The sequence below is a fragment of the Podarcis vaucheri genome, assembly GCF_965113315.1.
Source record: "Podarcis vaucheri genome assembly, chromosome: 7".
Classification (NCBI taxonomy): Eukaryota; Metazoa; Chordata; class Lepidosauria; order Squamata; family Lacertidae; genus Podarcis; species Podarcis vaucheri.
The window spans coordinates 58,382,938-58,407,324 of record NC_138765.1 but is presented as its reverse complement, the minus strand read 5'-3'; the positions used below and the strand labels follow the sequence as shown (position 1 = coordinate 58,407,324).

Sequence of the window (24,387 nt, the reverse complement as noted above, 5' to 3'; positions counted from 1 at the left end):
CTACATTAGATGATAGATAGATAGATATAGACACTGTGTGTGTGTATTTCAGAAGCATAGTGGTGTGTCTTGGGTGTACAGGGAATAGTTAATCGTGGCCCCTCCCTCAATTCCCATGCACTCATCCAGAGGTCTGACCAGAGCCTGCACATGTAGAACTTGTACCCATTTGTTGATCTCCAGAAAAAAGTGGCCCAAGGGATGGAATTGTGTTTCTCCACTATGAACTCATCCTCTGCACATAATTTTCCCACCTGTCTCTTTTGAGATCAGAAATGTTGGGAGGCAAATACTATTTGGGAGTTGTCTTCTCTGTTTTAGATGTTGCACAGATTAGAGTGCGGGGGGGGGGGGGAGAGAGATTTCTGAGAGTAGTTGGGCTTGCAACAGGCTTAGAGGGAAGGATGTTAACAGCAGTAGCAAGCATGCTTTGATCGCCATGAGTTAGATGCTGACCTGAGCACAGCCAAAGGTCTTGGAAAAGTCACAGGCTCAGGTGGAGGTTCATATCAGGGCTACATTATTTTTTAAAAAAGAATCTGTTTTTGCTCACCAAAGGGAAGTGAGGCAGGTGGTGGGTCAGAATCAAGTATCTGAATCATGCTAAGCTAATTATTTGAGATAAAATTTTAAGGTTATGAAAACAAACCTTTGGAAGGAATGTATGGAAATAGTTGGAGGTAATTGTGCGCAAATTGAGAATACACAATTCACAAAGAAGAATCCGTTTTCTTGTGTGGGCGGTGGAGAGGGCCAGAGAACTCCAAAGGACCTTTTGAGTGTCGTGGCCAATTTTGCACTCTCTGAATGCTCCTTCCTGATCGTTGCAACTTCTTCATGTTTTTACAAGGGTTTGCTGCTTTCTATTGTAAAAGGCAGGTGCCCTGTCACTTTGCAGCCCACTGAAATGTGTTTATCGGGAGATTACAGAGACAACGGCATGCATTTGGTGACCTTGGCAGAGAGTGGAACAAAAGCATTGCAGCCAACCCTTACCAGGGAAAGAGATAAACGCAAAACACTGTCATGCTGCATATCCAGGTCTAATTATGTGATAAGTGGAAGGATGTGGTGGCAAACGGACGCTGCTCCCCCTTTTGCAAGAAGGTGTTCTTGAGAAAGGCATAAGAAGATATCTGAGGAAATCAAATTAATATGCAGGCAGTGTATATCTGAAGATGTTAAAGTGGGCTAGGAGAGCCCTTTTCATATCCTATTGTTAACATTCATTTTCTTTCTTCTTCTGAAGAGAATGTATTGGCACTCTATTTTGTTATTTTAAAATGAGTAGTAATCTTGTTTCTCTCCTTTGAGGACAAGTTTCTCCTCCTCTAAAGGTGACTGTCAATCATTCAACTGGATAGTTTAGATGCTAAGGATTCCACCCCCCCCCCCATACATATTCAGGATTGAGTTAATAGGTGGAGCCAGAGGTGGGATGATTGCAGGGGAGTGGGGAGCGCTCACCAGACAAGTAGCTTGCCCCCTCCCACTCCTGGATTCCTGTGGCTGCTGGAAAGAAAGGCACCTTTCTTTCCGTGTAAACATTAAGTGAATCATAAGGTGGAAATTAAAGCAAGTTTGCATTGCTAACATGAAATCAATAGCTCTGGTTTTGAGAGGACTCCGGGCAAGGGGCCATGGGCAAGGGGCTCACTGATGATCCCCTCTCCTCCACCAGTCAGGGTTCTTAGCATCACCACATGGATGAGTGGCCATTGTTTAAACCTCCCGCCGCATCCTGGAGTGATACTAAATTGGGGACATTGTGGAGAAATTAAATTTGTGCATGGCAGAAGGAAATTGCTTGAAGGAGGCCCTGGGGCCCTGGCAGCTTCCCAAGGATGTAAGGTGCTGGCTCCAGACTTCTCAATAGGAACTGGCTTGAATAAATGTGTAGGAGGAGTTAATGGGAAATCATAGAATAGGAGAGTTGGAAGGTAATCCAGTCGAGCCCCTGCAATGCAGGAATCACAGCTAAAGAATCTCTGACAGATGGCAATCCAACTTCTTCATTTAAAAAAAACCCTCCATTGAGGGGGAGTTCATCATCTTTTGAGGTACTCCATTCCAATGTCAAACAGCTCTTACCATCAGAAAGTCAGTTTAGTTGGAATCTCCTTTCTTTTCATTTGAATCCATTGGTTCAGGACCAAGTTTGCTCTATCTTCCATGAAACAGGCCATTAGCAATCTGAATGTGACTATCATAAGTCCTCCTTCAGCTATCTAGAGATGATGGAGGAACTTGTTTGGTCCACTTTTCTCAGCAGACCAACCCACTCTGACATTCTAGAACTTGCTTGTGGATTGGAAAGCAGCTTTCAATCAGATTACACAATTCTCCAGGGTTTGCAATGCAGAAAATGTGCACAAAAATGCAAGGTGTACTTTATGGGTGAATGCATGGAAAAATATGGATTTTTTAAATTTTGGTTTAGAATGTGAAGCACATTTATACAAAATGTGCACAATTTAAATGCAGACTTTTTGTTACACCCCTTCAAAAAAAAAAAATCCACACAAAACAGGGTAGGAGAGATCTATGACTGAGCACCAGTGAGAGGTTTTGTTCATTCTGTGCACCATTCCCCTTCTCCCTGCTTTTCCCCTTGCTGCCACAACTAAGTTATGTGCAAATAATCCTCAACTTCCATAACGCCTCTTGTCCCCACAAGAACTACACAGGTGAAAACAGCAGTAAGAATCCCAGCCATTTCCCATTCTTCCCACATTTATTTGCACAACAAAAACCTACATACAGCACTATTTCACAAGCAGCTTCTTTGACTTTAATTCTGCTCATTCAAAAGGTGGCCTGGCAATCAACAGATTAAGCTGATTATACTTTGAGCAATTTTTCTACCACAATTTGCTAACTGCAAAGGTTAGGACTCATCCACAATTCTGCTTGTCCCACACCTAGACAGCATAGGTCTGAGCAGTTTTGCCTTTGCCCCACTGCTCCCCCCCTGAAAACTCTTTAGTGCTACATTGGAACTAAAGGCAATTCACGGAAAACCTGATTGCTCTTTGTTCTGATTCAGCTCTAAAGTTCTGGTTTCCCTTGGGGAAAGTGGAAGGGCAAACAGAGGTCTGGATAAGCCCAAAGTGTCCTCTTCTCATATGTGCAGAAGAGAAGGAAGTGCCAAGGCCAAGGTTTACCATGGTTTGCACATAATGACAAACCATCATTTGGACCTAGCCTGTGAGTGCAACAAAATATAGCATGAGCAAGAGTGAAATATTTTGCCCCTCCCCCCAGAAAATAAATCAATTTTACTAAACATCACATTATTAAATGAACAGAATGTGACTATTGATCATGGCCTTTTCAATTGCAATTCAAGCTATTATGCAAATGAGCAGGTCCACTAAATATTTAGGCATTCATATTTAACCAAATAGATGTGGATGATAATTAAGCCTGAGGGGATGGTGGTGGAAGCTTCTGTTTCAAATAATATACATTAAGTCAGCTTGTTTGTTTGTTTTTAAAACATCCCGTCCTCTGAGAAATGCATGCATACTTATGGAGGGGGGCATTGTTAATTCCACTTTGGATGTGAACTTCCTTATGGCATCCTGTCATTAATAGCTGTCAATGTGAGTAATAGACATTTTGTATGTGCAGCTAATTAGGCACTTTGTAAATGGATTCTGGCTACAGCACATGTGCCTCTGCAGTTATGACCCAGGCTTCCGGGTGAAAGGAAACCAATTAATTACGGGACCGTATGTGTGTGCATTTGTCACATGAGGCAGCGTGAACAATTTTGAAGTGCATATCAAACTAGCAGAAAGGTTGCAGTCCAGAGTAGAAGTAGTTCTGCTTGTCCTGTGAAGTTGGAGGTGATGGCCACCAACTTGAATCGCTTTAAAGGAGGACAAAGCCGTGAAAGATAAGGCTACCAGTAGCCACTAACCCTCATGGCCATGCTTTGCTTCCACAACTGGAGGCAGCAATGATTCTGAACACCAGTTGCCGGAAACCCCAGAAGGGAAGAGTGTTGTTGTGCTCAATTCCTGCTTGCAGACTTCCTGCAGAAGGCTAAACTGGCAAGTCCCTCGTGTAGTGTTTCAATACGTGCTATTGGAAAAACACAGGAATCTGCCTCATACTGAGTCAGACCATTGGTCCATGTAACTCATACACTGATTGGCAGCAGCTCTCCTGTGTTTCAGACAGGAGTCTCTCCAATCCCAACCTTGAGATTTGGGGAATTGAACCTGGAACCTTTTGCATACATACCACTCAACTACACTTTCCCCAGAGATCATTCCCTCTGCTGGAGTTAACAATTAAAACTTCAAGACCAGGGCAAAACTGAACAGTGTCTGAGTCATGTATATGAGCTATATGTACAGATCAGTATGGCAACTGGAGAATTTGCTGGAAATCCTCTTTCATGTTACATTTGTCTTCACATATAGACTGACAGTCTTCTTTCAGTGTTAATAAAGGGCACAGAAGGTGCTGACATAAGAAACAGGGGAAATCAGAAGAAGCTGTGCAGGTTTTACAAATACCTTTGGACAAAAGACACAGGGAAGTTCTCCTATTCATGCTTCATTTAGATGGATGAGAGTGCACAAATCAGTGCTGCCATGAGAGACTTGAGAGAACTTCAAAATTCCTTTGCTCACATTCAGAAGAAAGTGCAAGCCTGGAATAATGTATTGCCCAGAGTTTTCTGAGCTAGCTGCATCCCTGGTGTAGCTTAATTGACTTTCATTGGGACAATCTTGGTCTCCATTCATTCAGAATTGACAAATGGACCTTGAGAACAGATATACTCTAAGCTACCCAAAGCAACTCCCAGAATGAATGAAAAATAGAAGCCAAAGCTACTTTCAGCCAGAAATTATTCTGTCAGTCGATAACATGGGCCATTTAAAAAAGAAAGAAAGAACCGTTGAAATATATATTGGGAGAAAGGAAAAAAAAGGTATTTGTGCGTGTGTGTATGCCTGCATTCACATGACAGTTTAGTCCATGGGTAGGCAAACTAAGGCCCGGGGGCCGGATCTGGGCCAATCGCCTTCTAAATCTGGCCCGCGGATGGTCCAGGAATCAGCGTGTTTTTACATGAGTAGAATGTGTGCTTTTATTTAAAATGCCTCTCTGGGTTATTTGTGCGGCATAGGAATTCATTCAACCCCCCCCCCCAATATAGTCCAGCCCCCCCACAAGGTCTGAGGGACAGCGGACCAGCCCACGGCTGAAAAAGTTTGCTGACCCCTGGTTTATTCCATTTCCCTGATATTTCCCTGTTAATTCCCACATTATAATTGAGCCTTCACACGATGCAAATACCACCTTTGGAAAATGAATGGACTATAACACATGTTTAGCACACATTTCTGTGCTATTTGGTTCCAGGGAAAAAAAAATCCACAGTATAGTGTCAAAACTTGGAGCATCACATCAGCATGCAGGCTTTTCCTTTTGTTTTCATGGAGGAACAGAAAGATGCATGTGCATAAAGTTTGGGGAGTAGCCATGTTGTCTAGTGGCTACGCACACTGGTGTGAAGGAAACTTTGTGTGACATGCCAGTAGATCAGTGAAAAAGCCAAAGTTCCATAACTGTTCCACTGGTACAGATAAGTACAACTTTCATACACTTCAGGGGACTTCCACCTAATCAGGAACTCAGAGGTTGTTTTACTGGGAAACATTTCCGCATTTAATGATCCCCCAACCACTGAAACCCTCCTGCATTTCCCCATGTTGTCCAGGAACACTGTTTGCAAACAGTTGTTATAGTTTAATGGGAATTTTATCCAGTTGGTGCTTTTGTGGGAAGGTCATTCTAAGTGTAGCCACACTGCTTAAATTCTTGATTTTGATTCAACATTTGGGGGCTGCATCCAGCTAAATTTGATTCTTGAGTAGAGCCACTGAAATTAATGGATTTAAGTTTATGGACCCATTAATTTCAATGGGTCTGCTCTGAGTAGGACCTAGTTGGCTGCAATTTTAAGATTACTAAGAGGGGGTTGGGAAATATGTATGCTGCATCCCTGTGTATATTGCAAAGAAAATGTAACGAGAGGAAGAAGCCTCACATGTAGCTGTAAAATGTGCTAAAATTCAAGGGTCTTATTTCATAGCAGCTGTAATTACAATCTAAAAGGTTATGCCTCTGTTTCTTTAGTTAATGAGTCTAATTTTCTTTTAAAGGCTATTTTGAGTCTTTCATTCTTTTCTCACTCCTCCTACTCCAGCTGAAGAGAGTAGCCACACCTGCAGGCGGATTCAATTAATAGTCGACACTGCATACACTTTACCAGTATAATTTACATTTCTTTTTGCTAATTAATTCATTGACTAATGCTAAATGTAGTGCCACACTAATCGGCACAGTGTGTTAAGTACTACCTGGCTATAATAGTCAACGTACCTGGAGGCGACATAGGCTTATTCATGTGTATATTGAGGTCTGGATCCAAAGAGTCTCACAACTGGTTCTGTGCATCAAAAGTGGTTTGGGACTTCTGTTTCTGGGACAACAGGTCCATTTGCTTTCTATCCAACTGTTTTTTAAATGGAGAGGAATTTTGGTAGTGCAATAGAGGTGCCTGCTGTGGACGACCCTGGGCTCTGAAATTTCAGCGGCACCCTGTACAATGCCAAAATTCAGCACCCCCTGCCTCTCATTCTAAATCATAGTTGTGATGTCCCCTGTAGTGCCCACGAGGCTCCACACACAGTGTAAATGGAACCAGTGCTGATCTCATAAATCCACTTGAGGTGTCTGCTTTTCTAATGCAGGTCAAAAATCCCTTTGGACACTAGAAATGGTAAGATCACAAGAACATAAGAACATAAGAAAAGCCGCACAACTGGATCAGACAAAAGAAAATGATTGGCATCAAAGTTCCATGTCACAGCTTTTGGTTAAAATGGTAGTAAACTCCAGGTGAAAAGGGATATACTCATGTGAAATAATACCAGTCAGCCCTAGGAAGATGGGAAACTGGAGACAGAATCTGGCATTGATTTGCACCATTGCCAATTAATGGGATGGTTTTTCCTTTCTTTTTTTGGAGAGTATTATTTAAAAAGTTACATCAGCACAAACCTTTTGCTTCCTACTATTTCAATCCTTTCTCTACACCACACACAATTCAACACAAGCAATGTACCATGTTTGGATTTCAGTAGAGTGAAACAGCAAATATACTTTATTTGAGGAAGGCTCTCTGCCAAGTTTTAAAGGCCTGCTCTTGGAAATACTCAACGTTGAATTGACACGCTTTTAAACAAACATAACCTTCCCAAGCATATTTTAAAAGCATTTGCTGTGTGCCATCGTGAAACCATCCACAGCCTCCCTGCAGAAACCTCCGCACAGGTCTGAAGCACAGAGGGTGCCCATCAGCTTCTATTAGATCCAAGATCAGGTTGAGAAGAGCCCTGCTGGATCAGGCCAATGGCCCATCCACTCCAACATCCTGTTCTCACAGTGGCCAACCAGATGCCTGTAGGAAAGCCACAAGCAGGATGCAAGCGCAAGAACACTCTCTTCTCCTGAGTTTCCAGGAACTGGCATGATTGAACAAGCAATGCTCAACTGTTTTGCATCTTAAAGTAAATGTTTACCTCTTTCCTGGTGAATTCCGGTGCATGGTCATTTTTGTCATCAACGACAATGGTTGCTGTGGCAGTGCCAGTTAACCCAACGTCCATGCCCCCCATGTCTTTTGCTTCTATGATGAGCTCATATTTCGGATTCTCCATTGTCTGCAGAGATGAAAAAATAATAATACATTACCCAGTGTGCAATGCATTGATCTCATTTTAGAAATATCCATTATGGCGTCAGAGGCACCCTTAGGTAAAACTGATCTGCAGGATGTTTTTCTATTAAAAGAAAGAAGGCAACTGGCTTATTACAAAAGCCAGGAAACGCTGACAAATAGATGTGCTGAGAATTTTACCTAACTATCTATGCCAGTCTTCACCAACCTAGTAACTTTCAGATATGTTGAAGTGCCCCAACCTGGTGATTGCCATCCTTGACTATTGGTCACCCTAGCTGGGGCTGATGGGAACCATAGCCCAAAACATCTCTTCCAGCCTTCTCCAACCTTGTACCCTCCAGATATTTTGGACTACAACTCTGACAGACTCTGATCAGCTATAATCCAAAGCATTTGGAGGCATCAGTACAGGGTACCTTTTCTTGGACTAGCAAGCATGACAACTCTTATTTTTTGTCTGAAAAGCATGTAAAATGGTGGAAAATAAGAACAGTATGTTCCTAGCAGCTCTGTTTTAATTCCGGAGTTGTTCTGCCTCCTGCCATAACTGTTCCAGTTCACTCATTCTCTTTAATTGTGTCTTTTGAAGAGAAGTCTCTTGTTCCCTTGCTTCTTCTTATTTCAATCCTACCTCCACACGAGGAGAGGGACATAGCCACACCCAGTGTATTTCAAGTGACCTACTCTATTTCAAGCTCTACCAGGAATGAAGATTAACTGTATGGAAATGGTATTAAAACTTATTAAAGGTGACATTTCCTCGATTTGTGTGGCTGTCTTGCATGGGCCCATCTGCTGGGAAACCTCAAGGGCCACATCGCTGATGGGGAATGCAGATGGGAAGGAGCAGGTGGTGGTCATCTTCTTTTAAAGTCATGAGCTACTTCACTCATGCATTCTCAAAAGCTATTATTCTGTGATTCACAACAGTGATATAGGAGAAAGACTTTAAAAGGACAGGAAGACATTTAGCCATTGAGAAAGAGAGACAAATGACTCCACTTTAGAACAACTTTCCAACTGAATACATTTGGGGAAAGGCTGGGAAAGAGTGCTTTAACAATCAATTCTTCTTCACAGGGAGCTCTGGGAATTGTAGCTCTGGGAGAGGAATAAGGGTTTCCTAACAACTCTCAGCACCCTTGACCAACTACAGTTCCCAGAATTCTTTGGGAGAAGCTACAGCTGTTGCTTTAAATCTATGGTGTGAGTGTGGCCACAGAAAGAATCATTATAAAGTCAATTCACTTCTTTCCCTCTGCTTTTCGAGACACAGAGCACTGTGCTATATCCACTGAGCATATGTGTATGTGAACCACTGGGAACTGTGTGTGCTTCCTGTTTAGGAGTTGAGTGTGGTATTCAACTAAGCTTCCCTGACAGCAGACCTGTTGAAATGAACAAACATGAGTAAGCTAGGGGTTTTTTTTTATTTCAATGGGTTTATTCTGAGTAGAATTTAGTTAAGTACCAATCTGAGTTCTGAAACTGCTTCATCCAAATGCCATTTTAATTGCACCCACAGCAACTAATTATCAGCTGTGTAGATGCTCTACTCCATTCACTCAAACAACAACCTGAGCTTTCACCGTTTGCTTGTTTGCCTATTATTCTTATATAGCTTTGTAGCGGGAGAAAATCTTATGGGATGGGATAATGAAACTCTTCCCTTTATTATTCCAAGAGGTAATGTAGATCCATCGCAGCTTTATCCATATTTGCCGACAATGTGCTTTTTCAGCATCAGTAAGGCATGAGGGGACCAGTCAGCTAAGAATGGTGATAGTTGACTGCTCTTCAAAAGCAACAGAGATGGAGTTGGACGGGAGAGGGGACCACATGTTGGTAAGAGGAATGCAAGAAGGAGATACAGAGAAAATGCTGATGAAAAGTTGCATATGACAGACACAGGGTGGGGAAGAGGAGAGAGAGACTGAGCAACTTGTTCTTTGGAGAGAAGCTGGTGACAATTATTGAGTGGCAATGATGAGCTCCTGTAGAGTCCCACCACGTCCAATAATCAAAAGGCGAGCTGACATGATGTAGCATCCTCAGAGATGAGTGACTATCAAATTCTAGGACCCAATTATACATTCTTTCTGCAGTCCAAACTCCTATAGTCATCGCACACAGCACAAAGCAAGAAAGTGTTCAGAAAACGCTGAATATTCCAATTAAGGTGGTTTTTATCTCCTCCCACAGATCCGTTACAAATCTAACAAGGCTTATAGGGCAATCTTACTCATGCTTACTCAGAAGTAGTAAGTGTGCATAGGACTGGAGACTTTGATTGCATTGTTAGACGCTCCCCATTTCCCAGAAGAGTGAAAAGTCCAGGGGCAGCCATGTAGGTCTTAAGCTGCGTACACAATAAACAGTGAACGCACACTGAAAACACAGGACTTCCCCCGAAGGATCCTGGTTGCTGGGCAAGTGTTTATGTCTTTTCACTGTCATTATTTTAATTACCCTTGGTTTTAAACAGAATTGCTTTTGTCATCACTTTGAGGCTTGATTATTGTAAAAAGCAGCTGATGATATGTCATCTGATAATGTTTTATGTTTAATGTCATCACCAGGGTCTGCCCTTTATGTCATCACTGGGGGCTGCCCCAGGTCTCAGGTTTGGGCCCTAAAATCTCAGGGTCTGGGATGCTCCAGACCTTGCAACCCTAGTGATATACAAACAACACATGTTTATTAGAAGTTGTAGAAGCAGCCCTACAATGGTTGCCATTGCCAGTTCCTTTAAGGGTCCAGCTCAAAGTGCTCATGTTAGTGTTTAAAGCCATAAATGACTCAGGCCCCAAATTCCTGAAAGACCACCTCCTTCCCTACAGACCCCTCAGGTATTAGGACTAGTGGAGGGGACCCTATTAGTTGTTCCACTGCCCTCATAGCTGGGTGGGATGACCCAGGGGAGGAAATTCTCTGTGGCAGCTCCTAAGTTGTAGAACTCCCCACCCACAGAGGTGTGTCTGCATACCCCTCAACCATCCATTTTAAGTGACACATCCTGGATTTACAGAAGCCATCCCAGCTTCTGATTGGATCTCCGAATGTCCCATTTTTGGTTCCAGCTGGTTCATGCCAGAGTGCTGGACCAAAAGACACTCAGGTTTGAGTTTCATACTCTGGCATGAATCAGCTGGCTCCCATGAGAGCTCGCGACCAAAAAATGAATGTCCTAATTTTTATTAGCAGGATGTTGGAGGATATGTTTCTGGCATCTTCATTGTACAGCTCTGGGCAGATGCTGAAGATGTACCTCTTACCCTGGCTTTTGCCAGCTGAGATGTAGATTGTGAGGACCCACCTTATTTCCATGACTGCAAGTTGCTTTAGACTGCTTTTGACATTGTGCTTTAATTGTTGTAACCAGCCCTGGGACTTTATGGTGAAGGGTGGGATGATAACGATGATGTCCTGCCGAGCAACTGATTGCTGGTGTCTGCAAGCCCTATATTCTTTGCCCCACATGGTTTAAAATCAAGAAAATGAGCAGTTTGCCAAGGGACAGGCGCCTGCAAATGCTGCTTATTACAATGAGCCATGTCTTGGGATGCCCTATATGGTATCAGATGCAAAGCAGGTAAGTATGGCATGGGGAAAATGACCTCAAGGGACACATTTTAACACCTGCTGGGCCTGATTAAGTCCATGGGCTGGAGGTACCCCACCAGTGTTTTCAACAATAACTCACATATTGTACTATGCATGAGGTTCTGTCCCCAAAGCCAATTTACTTCCTTTGCAACGATTAATTATCCCCCCCCCCCATTCTCTGTCTTTCATGGTCTGTTCCAAATATTGGGAGTTTAGTGCTGCTGGTATTCCATAGAATATCTGGCGGTATTCAGTGCTAATCTCAGGGTTGTGAGTTTGAGCCCCACATTGGGCAAAAGATTTAGGCATTGCAGGAGGTTGGACTAGATGGTATTTTCAACTCTACAGTTCCCAAATTCTATGATTCTATTTGCACATGCCGAAACACTGCCACCTTTTGAAATTTGCACTCCACAGAATTTTGGTAATGCAGTTCTCTAGCCAAGTATTCTGTACAAAAATGCATATATTTGAGTGAAGTGTGGAGATATTAATAAAAACAAATGAAGATGTATAGTGGGGAGTGTATATTATGTGCATATTTTAGAAACCTGAATAAAAATTGCATATAGTAGGAGAAATCAACGGTAAAATGCTGGTGAATTTTCAAGAGATTTCCCTCACCCCCAATATTTAAAAAAAACAAAAGTGCAAACTGATATTGAAATGTAGTGAACTAAATGTTTAAGACTTGGAAGAATGAGAAACCAAAATTGACCATCTCTGACATCCTTAACCCACCATAACTTATAGCCATCAATGTTCTCCATTAATTTTGTTTAACTTACAAGGAGGTAGCATAGATAGCACTAGAAGGCATACTGCACACTCCACAGAATAGCTTTCCAACCATTCAAATGCAGCCACAGAGACTCCAAAATTGCCAGAGTCAGAACTTTTGTAGAGCAAGAGAAAAAATCAAGAGAAAAAATCAAAGAGAAATGGTGTAATTCACCTCTTTTTTGACTTCATTCTCTTTGGCAGACCACAAATTTTGCAAGCCTTAGTCATTTTGCAGCAGGCTAAATGACTAAAGTGCAAATTTATGGGATAATGAAGGGGTTCCCTGCTGTAATTATATCAGTTCTCCCAACATCTAGCTACAGTTGATAAATGAGACACCATAGGAGCAATGATTTAATGCCCACCCATTAAGATCATTATACCTCTTTTTAGCTTTGACTAGGCTCTGTTTAAAGTGGGCACTTTCCATGAAACAAGAGACATTGTTATAGATCCAATCAGGTTTGATTATGTGATGACATCACTGGTGGCAAAAATAAGTCAATCCGGAGTAAGAATAATGCCCATTCAATAAATATTGCCCTCACTCTGAATTGGCTTAATTATCCCTCATCAATGTCATAATACAGTATGGCCAAATCTCTTTGCCTTTGGGAATAAGATCTTCTTTAGCTGCTGCTTCAGTGCCTATTTGTCTTTCAACTGGGGTTGCAGAGAATCCCTATACTGACATAGAAAAGTTAATTGGGCGGCATGATAGACTTTCAGGCCTCCCTCCCCCCCCCCAAAGAATTTGGTAGGAAAAATGTTCACTTCAAGAACGTTTTGAAAGCCTGCTCTCCAAAACGACCTAGGTTGCTCACAGATGGAATCCGATGTCCTGGTACACCAATAGCTTAATGAATACCTGAGAGGTATAGCAAGTGACCCAACATAGCTGATTGTACTATCCTGATTCTATAGGAATATGCATTAATGATTCAGATACAGTCAGCCACAATAAGCAGAACCTATAGGGACCAGAGAATCCACTATATTCAGAATTTCCAAATGCAAGAGGTAGAAATGAAGGAGTGTGGAAAAAAAATATTTGAAAAGCATTTCAAAAAGTTCCTTTCAGAAATCAATCACATCTGTCATATCTCTGAAACCATTTACAGCAGCAAGGAGGGGGGGGACCACCCACAGTGTTAATAATAATCTTGTCCACCTCCACACAACTGTATTATTGCCCTTACTGAATATTAAGAAGTCTTTCATCTAGTCCATCTATGAATATAACCAACAATGAGAATTAAAGCTCCCCCCTAAACCAAGCAATCCGTCATTCTTTCCCTTGCCCCCACCACTCCAAACACCAAGCTGAAATCTAGAGAGTTTTCTCTGTGGGTGAAGCTATGCAATCTCTAAGAATGCTGTGGTTTCATGACATTTCTGAGGCTTTAAAAACAAAAGAAATTTGTTTCAGCCAAGGAAAGATGAATAGCCCTAAACTCCCAATATTCGGAACAGACCGTGAAAGACAGAGCAGAGAAAAAATATTAATTAATCATTGCAAAGGAAGTAAATTGGCTTCTGGGACAGAACCTCACACATACTACAATATGTGAGTTATTATTGAAAATACTGGTGGGTTACCTTCAGCCCATGGACTTAATCAGGCCCAGCAGGTGTTAAAATTTGGCCCTTGAGGCCATTTCCCCCACACCATACCTTCCTACCTGCTCTGCATCTGATGCAGCAAAATCAACAATTACAAAAACAGTAGTAGTATCCAAGGCCAAGGCCCAGCTCCGTAGCAAGGGATCATGCAAGAGGCAAGATCAGGGCAGTTTAAGGTTATGTTCAAGTTGATCACTGAGCAGACAAGGGTGTAGACAAGAGACAGCCCCAGAGGAGTCCATTATCAGATTCACAATAACCAAGCGGCCAAACTCATCAAAACACAGTGCTGGTACAAATGCATTGCTCCAGCAATTCTTCCAGCCTAGTACTGGGTTGGAGCTGCTGAAACCACACCTTAAATGAAGCTGACTCCTATCAGTTGTCTTCACCCAGAGGTCTCCTCAAGAGGAGGATCTTACTCCCCAATTTTGGCTCCTGGTGAGTCCTTGCCTATAGACAGGCACATCTCCTGATGGGGCAGGTTTCTGTCGGACATTCAAGATGACTCAATGAGTCAAGCTCAATACTCATTCAGTTCCAATATGAGAGGCCAAACTCACCCGTGTTGTTGATGGCCATTCCTCAGCTTCATCTAAGAATCCTGGCTCCTAACCCCAGTATTGAGCCAGATACAGGACACAATGTTACAAGTTCTACCCAGCACCTACTAAATTTATAAATAAGTTATAGAGTGCCCTAAGAAGTGGTGGTGGTGGTGGTGAAATGCTCTCTCATAGAGGAAAACAAGCTTTGAGAAACTGGATGAGAGTTTTTGGTGTAGCAGTAGTTCAACCATAATGCAGGGATGCTCATTGTGGTGCCTTCCAGATGTCATTGCACTACAACTCCCTTCTACACCAGCCAGCATTGCCAAAGGCTGAGGATAATGAGCACTCACACTTTACATGGTGGGTGCCCTTTGCGGGATTGCACGTGGTGCTACAGTTCCCAGGGAGCTTACTGGCAAACAGGGGCTGACTTGCCTCTCAGTGTTAATTTCTGGAGGTTCACGCCCAGCCTCAGTAATCAAGTTTCTGGCTGGGAGGTGGGGCCAGCCCCATTTATAAATAGGGGGTGGAGCTGACAATAGCCAGGCAGTCGGCTCTGGAGATTCACCCTCCCTACCCTCCCTTAGTTTAATGTTTTCTTGTTTACAGGTTAACCTTTTCTTCCTGTTTAGCGGGCGCTGCTACGGTCTTTGGCTGGTTGCTGTTGAAGGACCGGGAAGAAATTTTCTTGCATTGGCAGGTTTTGTCTTCCCTGTAGCAATTCATCACAACTTTTGCGGTTATGGCCTTGGGTGGAATCCTTTAGTTTTTTCTACCCTATGGGGGGGGGGGTTTGAAGTGGTGACTCACCCCCTCCCCCGTGGCAGCAATTCCAGGATCCCCCTCTTAAAGGGGGTTATATATATGGGGGTCATTGGCCATACACTGAAAGTCGTCAGTAAACTACCCTGCATGCGGGGATATGGGCTTGGCTGCGTGCTACACTTATGTCTCGCAGAGCACTCCCATATCCCATTTACCCTGATGAGCCCCTGTTCCCCCCAGGCTGGGGGGCCGGGAGTGATACACACCCAAGGCCTAAACCAAGGTCTTCCTACATTTGGAAGTTTAATGAAGTTGTGGCCTAATTATAATTCCATACAACGTTGTCAGAGTCTTTATTCCTTCCTTAGGATCCCTGGGGGCTTGGGCTGTTGCCACCTGGTCATGGAATGGGACTTACACTCCACAACATCTGAATGGCACAATGTTGGCTATCACACATCTAATGATTAGACTTGTTGCCGTTCTTCTTTCACATAAACTATGCAAATATGCAAGATAATGTACACTTGCAGGAAATAACAGCTGATGTTTATTTAAAACAACGGGATCATCCATCACTCCCCACCACCCCAAATCCACCTGCTATTAGTACCTATTCAATTTACCTGAAATAAAATAATCATATAGAGCAGCCAATGCAAACAAGTGTTATAACCCTGACAAATCAGGAATTGGAATTGAAGGAATGCAGCTATTCAGATTATCATAATATTAACATTTACTCTAAAGTGCCCATTGTGTTTGCAGGGCAAAGAGGAAACACAAGACCAGCTGCGCTTTCAGAGCGTGAATTATGGTTTGTCACAAACAAAACCTCACAATAACATTATTGTAACTCTCTTTTTAATTCCCCATTTTCCAATTATGATGCTTCAAAGGAAGTTCTACCATTTAATCAAAGCAATGTGGTATTTCTGCTATGATGAAAACCAGTGTCTATTTACTGTCTGCAGGAAAAGCGTAATATGAATGTAAGAATTGGATAGAATGGGAAAGACAAAAATTGTCCTTCTGAGTACATTTGCCTGCCTACCGCCAATTCACTTGATTCACTTGCTTGTACATCATGCCCCACAAAGGATGCTTAAAATAATCCCAGCTATCTTGTGCAGGCATGCAGAGGCTCTGGAGCCAGACTCCAGTGCATCTCATTGATTTCAGTGGGGAGGAGAAGATCCAGATGCGTGGAAGCACCTATAGAAATATATGTGGGGAGGGACCATTTTTCACTGAGAAAGCATGTTTTTTATGCAGGTGTCAGGCTCATTCCTGCCTAGTTATTCTCACATCATTTATGTTCACAGTTTGTCACCTGACCCTATTTCAGAGCCCAGATCACCTCTGACCTGGCTTGAATTTGGCCCTGGATCAATTGGGGTGGGGCAGGGAGTAATGATTAATTAGGGTTTCTTAAACCTGAATTAAGCATAACATTGGGAAGGAATGGGAGAAGGAAATACTGTGTCTCTCCCCTCCCCTGACCACACAGCAGAGAGCAAAAGGGTGGATCCTCTTGAGACCTGTTTCTCCAGTATATTTCTGAGGGGGAACATGTTAGCACAGTAAACCCCAGCATTTGATCCTCTGCTCACCAGCTTGTCAGTGGAGGGTTCAACCCTGCTCCATTTATGTGTTCCCTAGTAGCCAAAGCACCTTCTTCCTGCCCGGCGCTGGCACCATCCCCAGATTGCTCTTGGATGCCCAACCTGACTTGGGGTGATCCAAGGCTTTCTTTACCCAACTTGTCCAAAGTCTGCATCCCTCCCAAATTGGCCTAGTTCGGTTTGGGATTCAGGCTTTTGCCAAATCCATTGCACAGGCCCACTTGCTAGGGGTAGTATAGAGGAGAAGGGTGATTGCTTTCAACTTCTGTTCTTGGGTCTCCCTAGAGGCATCTGCAGGGAAGAGGATGCTAGACTAGATGGGCCATTAGTCTGATGCTACGAAGTCTCCACCTGTAGGAGCTCCACACATATAGGGTCTTCAGATGAGGACACATTTGTAGAACACTTTGAACTTTGGTCATGACAGCCACTGTTTAAGCACCAGACAAGGTGGGATAGTTTGTAAATCCTCCTCAAACATACTTTTCAAACTGGTGTCCTTTGGAGCAAATTCAATATTTGACCCAGATACAGCTTTACTCCATAATGAGTTTTTTTCTCTCTCTCCCTTTGCCCCTCCCCAAGTCTAACATTGCAAATAATGTGCGTTTATCACTGAGATCAGCAATGCCTGGATATTGGCTGCTCTCCATACCATTTAGGCAGGTGATTTGTCTCCTATAATCTGCAAAGAATTCTGATCAGCTGCCGCTATGTGTGGAAATAATCCTCAAAGCACTGAAATTCAGCTCTATGAGCTCAGGTAGATTTTATTTTATTTTATTTAGTAAGAGAGAAAAATACACCTCAATATGCCTTTAGTTCAATATGAAATCTGTGGGTCTGGATTTGAGAATGTGACATTAAACCACACATACAACTTTCCTGCATAAAGGTGCAAATTAAAGTTTTCCTTAAGTGTGCCGTTTATGATTCGCTAGAAAAATATCTTCCACCAGGGTAATAAAAGATAACATGTTTTATGACAGCTCCCTTACGCCAAATTGAACATAATCTCTTATTAAGAGAATCAAAATGAACCTTACTCGGTTAACATTGGTGGGGAGGGGGGAGCAGGAACTGCAGAGACACCACATTGCTACAAATTAGGTGTACCAAAGGCCACATCCCCCTCAATACACCTCCTTATTCCCCCACAAGAAAGTAATGTGATAAAGGTCAAGGTGGGAAATGTATTCCTCTGTCTAATCTGCTTTGCAAATTAGTGCCGATGGTCAGAATGTCCAAGAGAACTCAATTACTGGAGTTTCCTGTCAAGCCTACCTCAACTGGATGAAATCATAGAGGTTAGTTTGGAAATTAGTGCTGCAAGGTGCAAAACATCCCACAATTCCAATTTTACATCTTTGGCATGATGTTAATGTTCTTCACAATATTAAAGGGAAAGTGGTGTTGCTATTTCACATCTCTCACTTTCCCCACCCATACTGGCACAAAGCAGGTGTTAGACGCAGTGAAAAACAGGGCAAGTTTCAATAGCCGGTCAGCCCTTGCCTTATTAATGCAGCTGCATTCAGTCTAAATATGGGGGGGGGGTGGAACCTTCCCACAATGTCTTGACAGAAAGTCTGCAAAAGGGAACCTTCATGTTAAGCAGCTTCACATACATAGACTCAGAATATAAAGCAGCCTGCTGGATCAGGCCAGTGACTGTCTAGTCCAGCATTCTGTTCTCACAGTGGCCACCCCAATGCCTGTGGAAAACCCGCAAGCAGGACCCAAGCACAATAGCCGTGGGAATTCAGAAGCAATACTGCCTCCAGCTATGGAAATAGAGTATAACCATCATGGTTAGTAGCCATCAATAGCTTTCTCCTCAATGAATCTGTCCAATCCTCTTTTAAAGCCATCCAAGTCGGTGGCCATCATTGCCTCCCGCAGGAGTGAGTTCCAACTGTGCACCTGTGTGAAGAAGTATTTCCTTTTATCTGTCCTGAATTCTCCAAAACTCAGCATCGTTGGATGTCCACAAGTTCCAGTCTTATGAGAGAAGGAGGGGAACTATTCTCTATCCACTTTCTCCATGCTTTGCATATTTGTATACACTTCTGTCATGAAACCTTTCTTCATAGGAGAGTCGCTCCATCCCCTTGACCATGTTGGTTGCCCTTTTGGAACTTTTCAAACTGTACAGTTTGCTGTTTGGCATGAAGTGGCCAGAAATGTATTGTGTGTGCATTAGAGAAGATCATCAGAACTTCCATTAGATCTGGGTCTGCTCAGTACTTGGATGGGTTACCTGCTTGGCAACCCCACCTGTGCCATTCATAATTGCATCACACCTTCACTCGCATCAGTGAAGATTGGCAAGGATATGAATGAAAGTAACAAGAAATCATAAATAACACATACACAACCCAGCAGATCCTTCCGCATAGCTAAGGCCTATTTGAAACATCAGTGATATTTACAGTTTGGTGTCTGATAATTTAATCAAAGCAGGGTATCTAATATTAGTTGTAATCAGTATTTTTATTATCCCTTTATGTGTGGCCCCACCTTGCCTCCTTGTCCTCCTCCTCTTCCTCTTCTTCTGCTTCCTTTTTTTTTTTAAATGGAAAGTTTATCTTAGTTTAGTGTTCTATTGCCAGCAGTAATTCCAGGTAGCTTTCAAAAACTAAGCACCCTGCAGAGAGTGTAATGAATCAACACATGAGATCAGCCTTGCCTAGTGACTGCATTTTTGTGCCTGTAGGGTAGTTCCTGAGGAATATAAATTCATCTGATTCAAAATGATCAGAGGAAAGATCACATAAATTGGATTTCAATTATATCATTGATGTTTTACCCCCAATATAAAAGAAGATGCCTACCTTACAATGGGAGGGTAAAATTGTCATCTCTATAGGAATATGTCTCCCACACACACTGATGAGAACATCAGTTTAATTTTCCATCTCTATCTTTACTAGGGGGGGGGGTGCACCCCTGCTTGCTCATCTCGACAACCCACCTCAATTCCCCCATGTCAATCAGAGCTTCCCTTTCCTGACCCATGCAACTAAGTTTACTTTTTCATCTTTCCAAACCTACTTCTGAAGCCACTTCCTGCTCCTTTGCAGCCCTGCTTTTCACCCATTTTCACCTTCCACACAGTTATGAAACCAGCATCACCTTCTATTCTGCAGACCCTTCCATGCCCCCATTTCATGCCTCATACTACCTGCTTTTTGCAACCCCTTTTTCACATTTTCACCTTCAGCCTGCTTTCCCAACCCCACTCTCCGTCGCATACAGATCATGCCCATTTCTGTCCCTTCTCTTCTTCTATTCTACAGCCTCCTTTGCTTCAACTTATTTTACCTGCTTTCTCCTTTTTTTCCAGCTCTCCCTTTCACATAGACAATTCACATTTCCATGCCTCCTCTTCTCTCCTGTACTTCAGTCCCCTTTGCACACACACCCTATGATTATGTGTGTTACTGTATCTTTAGGATGAATATAATCTTATGAGGAAGCCTTAAGTTGCCTTGTCCAGTTAAGGAAGGTTAATTCAGTTGACAGATGTGCATATTTGGGTGTTTGCTTGTTAATAAAAATCTGTTCTAACTTTAATCTGGAACTTAATGTTGAAGACAACACACGGTAGCAAGAGTGAAATACATTGTGTGAAGGTACTATGGAATACCTGAGGCTCCACAAACATTAACTCTTTCACATAAGGAAGCTAAGGAATAGAAGAGGAAGAATTTTGAGTACAGCAAGAATGAAATGCTCTATCACTGAGCTGCAGCCCTTCCATAGAAAATGTAGGAACATAGCAAGGTGCCTTATAAAGAGTCAGCCTGTGAGTTGTATCCAATAGCCAGAATAATCCCTTTGAAATTACAGGCGATGATGAACACAGGTCCATTAATTTCAATGTGTCTGCTATGAGTTACAGTTAGTTCACTACCACCTAGTTGTTCCATCTAACTCAGTATTGTCTACATTGTCTGGCAGGGGCTCTCCAGGATTCCAGATGGGTGAAAATTGACCAAATATATTCCTCCCCTATTCCTACCTCACATACCCCTAACACACCAGATATTATTTTTTGGTGCCTTTTTTTTTTTTACACTGCACACACTGATTTGATATCTTCCTTGAAGGCCAAAAGCATTTCATGTGGATATACCTTCTTATAAGGCATAGATAAAAGGATGGAGCTAAAGACACAAGTTGAAGACTTCAAAAAGTGTGAGAGCCATGGAAGGAGCAAGATGAGAACTATGGGCAGGCAAAGGAACACAAGCAAGAAGAAAGACTCCCTAAAGGGAAATGGAACAGAGGATGCCAGTTCACTGAAGGAAGGAGAGCAAGTTGGTAGATAAGTAGGTCTGTGACGAGGCAGGATATCTTGCAGGGTCTGTAAGAACTTCATTTACTGACAACTCTTTGTAGATTAAAAGAAAGTCAATTGACAAGGAAGTTGCAAGGAGTTAGAAAAACATGGCCGACTGCTAAATAGGGAAGTCCCCGGAAGATTAGAGGGAATAAACTTTTATTTTTTTCTGAGCCTTCACATGCAAAGACTGGACTTAACAATGGTTATCTCATAAAATGGCATCAGGAAGCATCTGAAATATCCTGCCTTAGTCTACAAAGCTGCAATTGGCTTCTTTTTAAATGTACATGAAGTAGAACATGCTGGGAATCTGTGTCCCTGGCAGACACAGTATGTAGCCCATGAGAGTGGTGAAATAGCTGGAACAGGGCACCGGGCGTTGGGCAAAAGTCAGGTCAAATCTTTATTGACTGCAACAGACAGGCAGAGTTGGAATGGCAGTAGGGCAAGAATCAATATCTTCAAATATAGCTTTGTATGCTATGAGATCTGTGGTGGACACATTCATGTCATACTACCCAGCCATTGATCATATTTTATATGTAGCTTGTCCCTAAACTCAGCCTCCATACCTGGAATGCTGAAAATAAAATTCAGCTGCCAATGTGGTTGGATAAATATATAGATGAGGGGCACCATTTTGCCTTTTCCTGTGGACAGCAAGATATTTTAGATTGGCCCTGAACTTGGTTGGAACTACTTAAAGCATACTGGCAGGAGAAGTTATAATTCCTTAAGAACTTTTTTTTGCCCCCTAATGAGATTTGAATGCAATTAATATTGAGCACCAAAAACTAGGATATTAAATTATCATGACAATTCAAGATTATCTTTCCTTTTAATGGCACAAAAACTAATGTGGGAAACACAAAGCAAGCTGCGTCATTTCTCTACCCAGTCCTTCCACAACAGAGCTGTGCGGGTGTGTCCTTTAGCTGCAAATTTCATCTTTTCAATGGGGATTAAAAACAGGACCTATTAGACAAAATGTTAATTTTATTTGCTCAAACTGTATCAAGAGACAAAGAAGAAAGGGGAGGGGAAGAAAGATAAACTTGCTTAAACTTAAAATGGCATTCCATATTGAAGCAGCTTGAAGGCCCCGCTATCTAGGTCACTTCAAGAAAAGCAAGCTTCTGGAGCAAAACATAATTGCTGAGTTTACATGCTAAACTTTAGCTCAAAGAAAAGAGGCACTGGGAGGCATTTGGTGAAACAATTAGTTTAATCAATACACCGAGAGCACTGCAGAAAATGAGTGCCTTTCATGAAATGTTCACCACACCACTCAGTCCTGCTTATCAATGTCAGAATATAATTATTGGTGAGAATACGTATGTATTGAAACAAAACTATGGGGCACAAATCAAAGTGAAGCCAAGGGGTTCAGTGATGGGGAGCCAGCTTTGAAGGTCTTTGAGAGTTCTTTTTACTGTACCTTTTTTCTTTGTGCACACAGATATTTTCTGCACCAAACTCACAGGAAAAGAGGAACCAGCCTTATATCTAGTCAGACCATTAGTCTATGCAACTTGGTACCATCTACACAGTGGCTTTCCATGGTTTTAGACAGGGTGTTTTTCTCAGTTCTGCCAAGAGATGCTGGGGACTGAATCTGGGGCCTTTTGCATCCAAACAAATGCTGTATACCTGTGAGCTATGGTCCTTCCCTGTCACTCCATTAGTCAAACTAACTTAAGGTTTGGGTTCAAAAAGTAATGCCGGCAATGACTATAAGAGCCATAGCTAGACAGAACTATGTGTACCACACAGGTAAAAAGGTAAAGGGACCCCTGACAACTAGGTCCAGTCATGGCCGACTCTGGGGTTGCGGCGCTCATCTCACTTTACTGGCCGAGGGAGCCGGCGTACAGCTTCTGGGTCATGTGGCCAGCATGACTAAGCTGCTTCTGGCAAACCAGAGCAGCGCACGGAAATGCTGTTTTCCTTCCCGCCAGAGCGGTACCTATTTATCTACTTGCACTTTGGGGTGCTTTCAAACTGCTAGGTTGGCAGGAGCAGGGACCGAGCAACGGGAGCTCACCCCGTCGTGGGGATTCGAACCGCCGACCTTCTGATTGGCAAGTCCTAGGCTCTGTGCTTTAACCCACAGCGCCACCCGTGTCTAGGGATGAACAAATGTATATGTCGATTTCTCTCAGATTCTCATTTTTCTAATCTTCAGTTCAGTTGCTCCATTTTCCCACACCAGCTGTCTCTCTCTTTCAAAGTACTCATTAAAATCCTTCAGTATTTTAGGGCAAATTTCTTTTTTATATACAATTTTATCTAATATACACATTTTTGCAAACAACTTCTCCTGATGCAATGTATTATTTTATGTTGTTTTCACTAATATATGCATGCATGTGCATACTTCACTCCCAGTATGTGCATCTTTGTACACATTAAATGGGTGGAGAAGTGCACTGCAAAATTCAGAGAAGTATGAATTGTATGTTTTGGTTTACGTATTGTTTTGGCAAATCAGCTTAGTGCAAATCAGCTTAGTTCCCCTTTAAATGTGAATTTCTCCCCAACTGCTACTTGGCTTCCTAAGCTAGCCTGCTGCCTTCACAGTGGAGGACGAGGTTGGCTTCTGCTTATGTCTAGAGAGGGTGCCATGTTGTGGGCTGGCCCTGTTTCCTGGGCTTCCTTCTTTCTTTCAAGTCCATTCTTCAGTGGCCAAGAAACCACTTTGGAGCCTACAAGTTTGAATCTCCCTGGTTATAGACTTTTCCCAAGTAAGCCGCCATAAAGGCTCCTGCTGTACCATCTGCTCAAGGATACGAGTGCAATTAGAAGCTGAAAAAATGATGCTTTGATGTGGCTCTCTGGGCTATTAATATTCTTATTTCTTTATTTTTGTTATCCAGTGGCTTTCATCTTCTGATCTCCAAGCCTGTTGAGAAAATTAATTAATTGAACTGGGCAGCATCCTGCAGCACAGATCAATGTGATTATACCCATTTAATAGATTAATTGAGGAGTTAGTTAGTTGGAGTCTAGATGAGATATACCATCTGCTTGGGGTGGCATGGGAAATTGTTTGGAGAGAGTGAAATCTGCCCATAAATCTGGGAACCAGAATGCCCTGTGTTTGCATTCCATCAGTGCCTACTGAATTAGCCAAAGCTCCTCTCAATTTTCTGCACATGATCAATAAATTTCTCTGGGTATCACAGGACACTCCTGTCTGTTTTGCTTTCATATAAGGCCCATGTTTAGCAAAGATGCTGCAAGTTATATGGGTATTAAAACATAGTTTCCTGAGCAAATTCTGCACATATTTGGGGGGGGGGAGGACCAATATGCTAC

General features: G+C 42.5%; 1 protein-coding gene across 2 annotated transcripts in view; it reads right to left on the bottom strand.

Annotated features, from left to right (window-relative positions):
• CDH13 (cadherin 13) overlaps window positions 1-24,387 on the bottom strand; it is a 681,110-nt gene that overhangs the window by 97,461 nt on the left and 559,262 nt on the right. For both annotated transcript variants that reach the window (XM_082232914.1, XM_082232915.1), the window contains exon 8: window positions 7,608-7,748. In XM_082232914.1, the coding sequence (XP_082089040.1) occupies window positions 7,608-7,748 (141 nt within the window). The remainder of the gene's footprint in view (window positions 1-7,607; window positions 7,749-24,387) is intronic.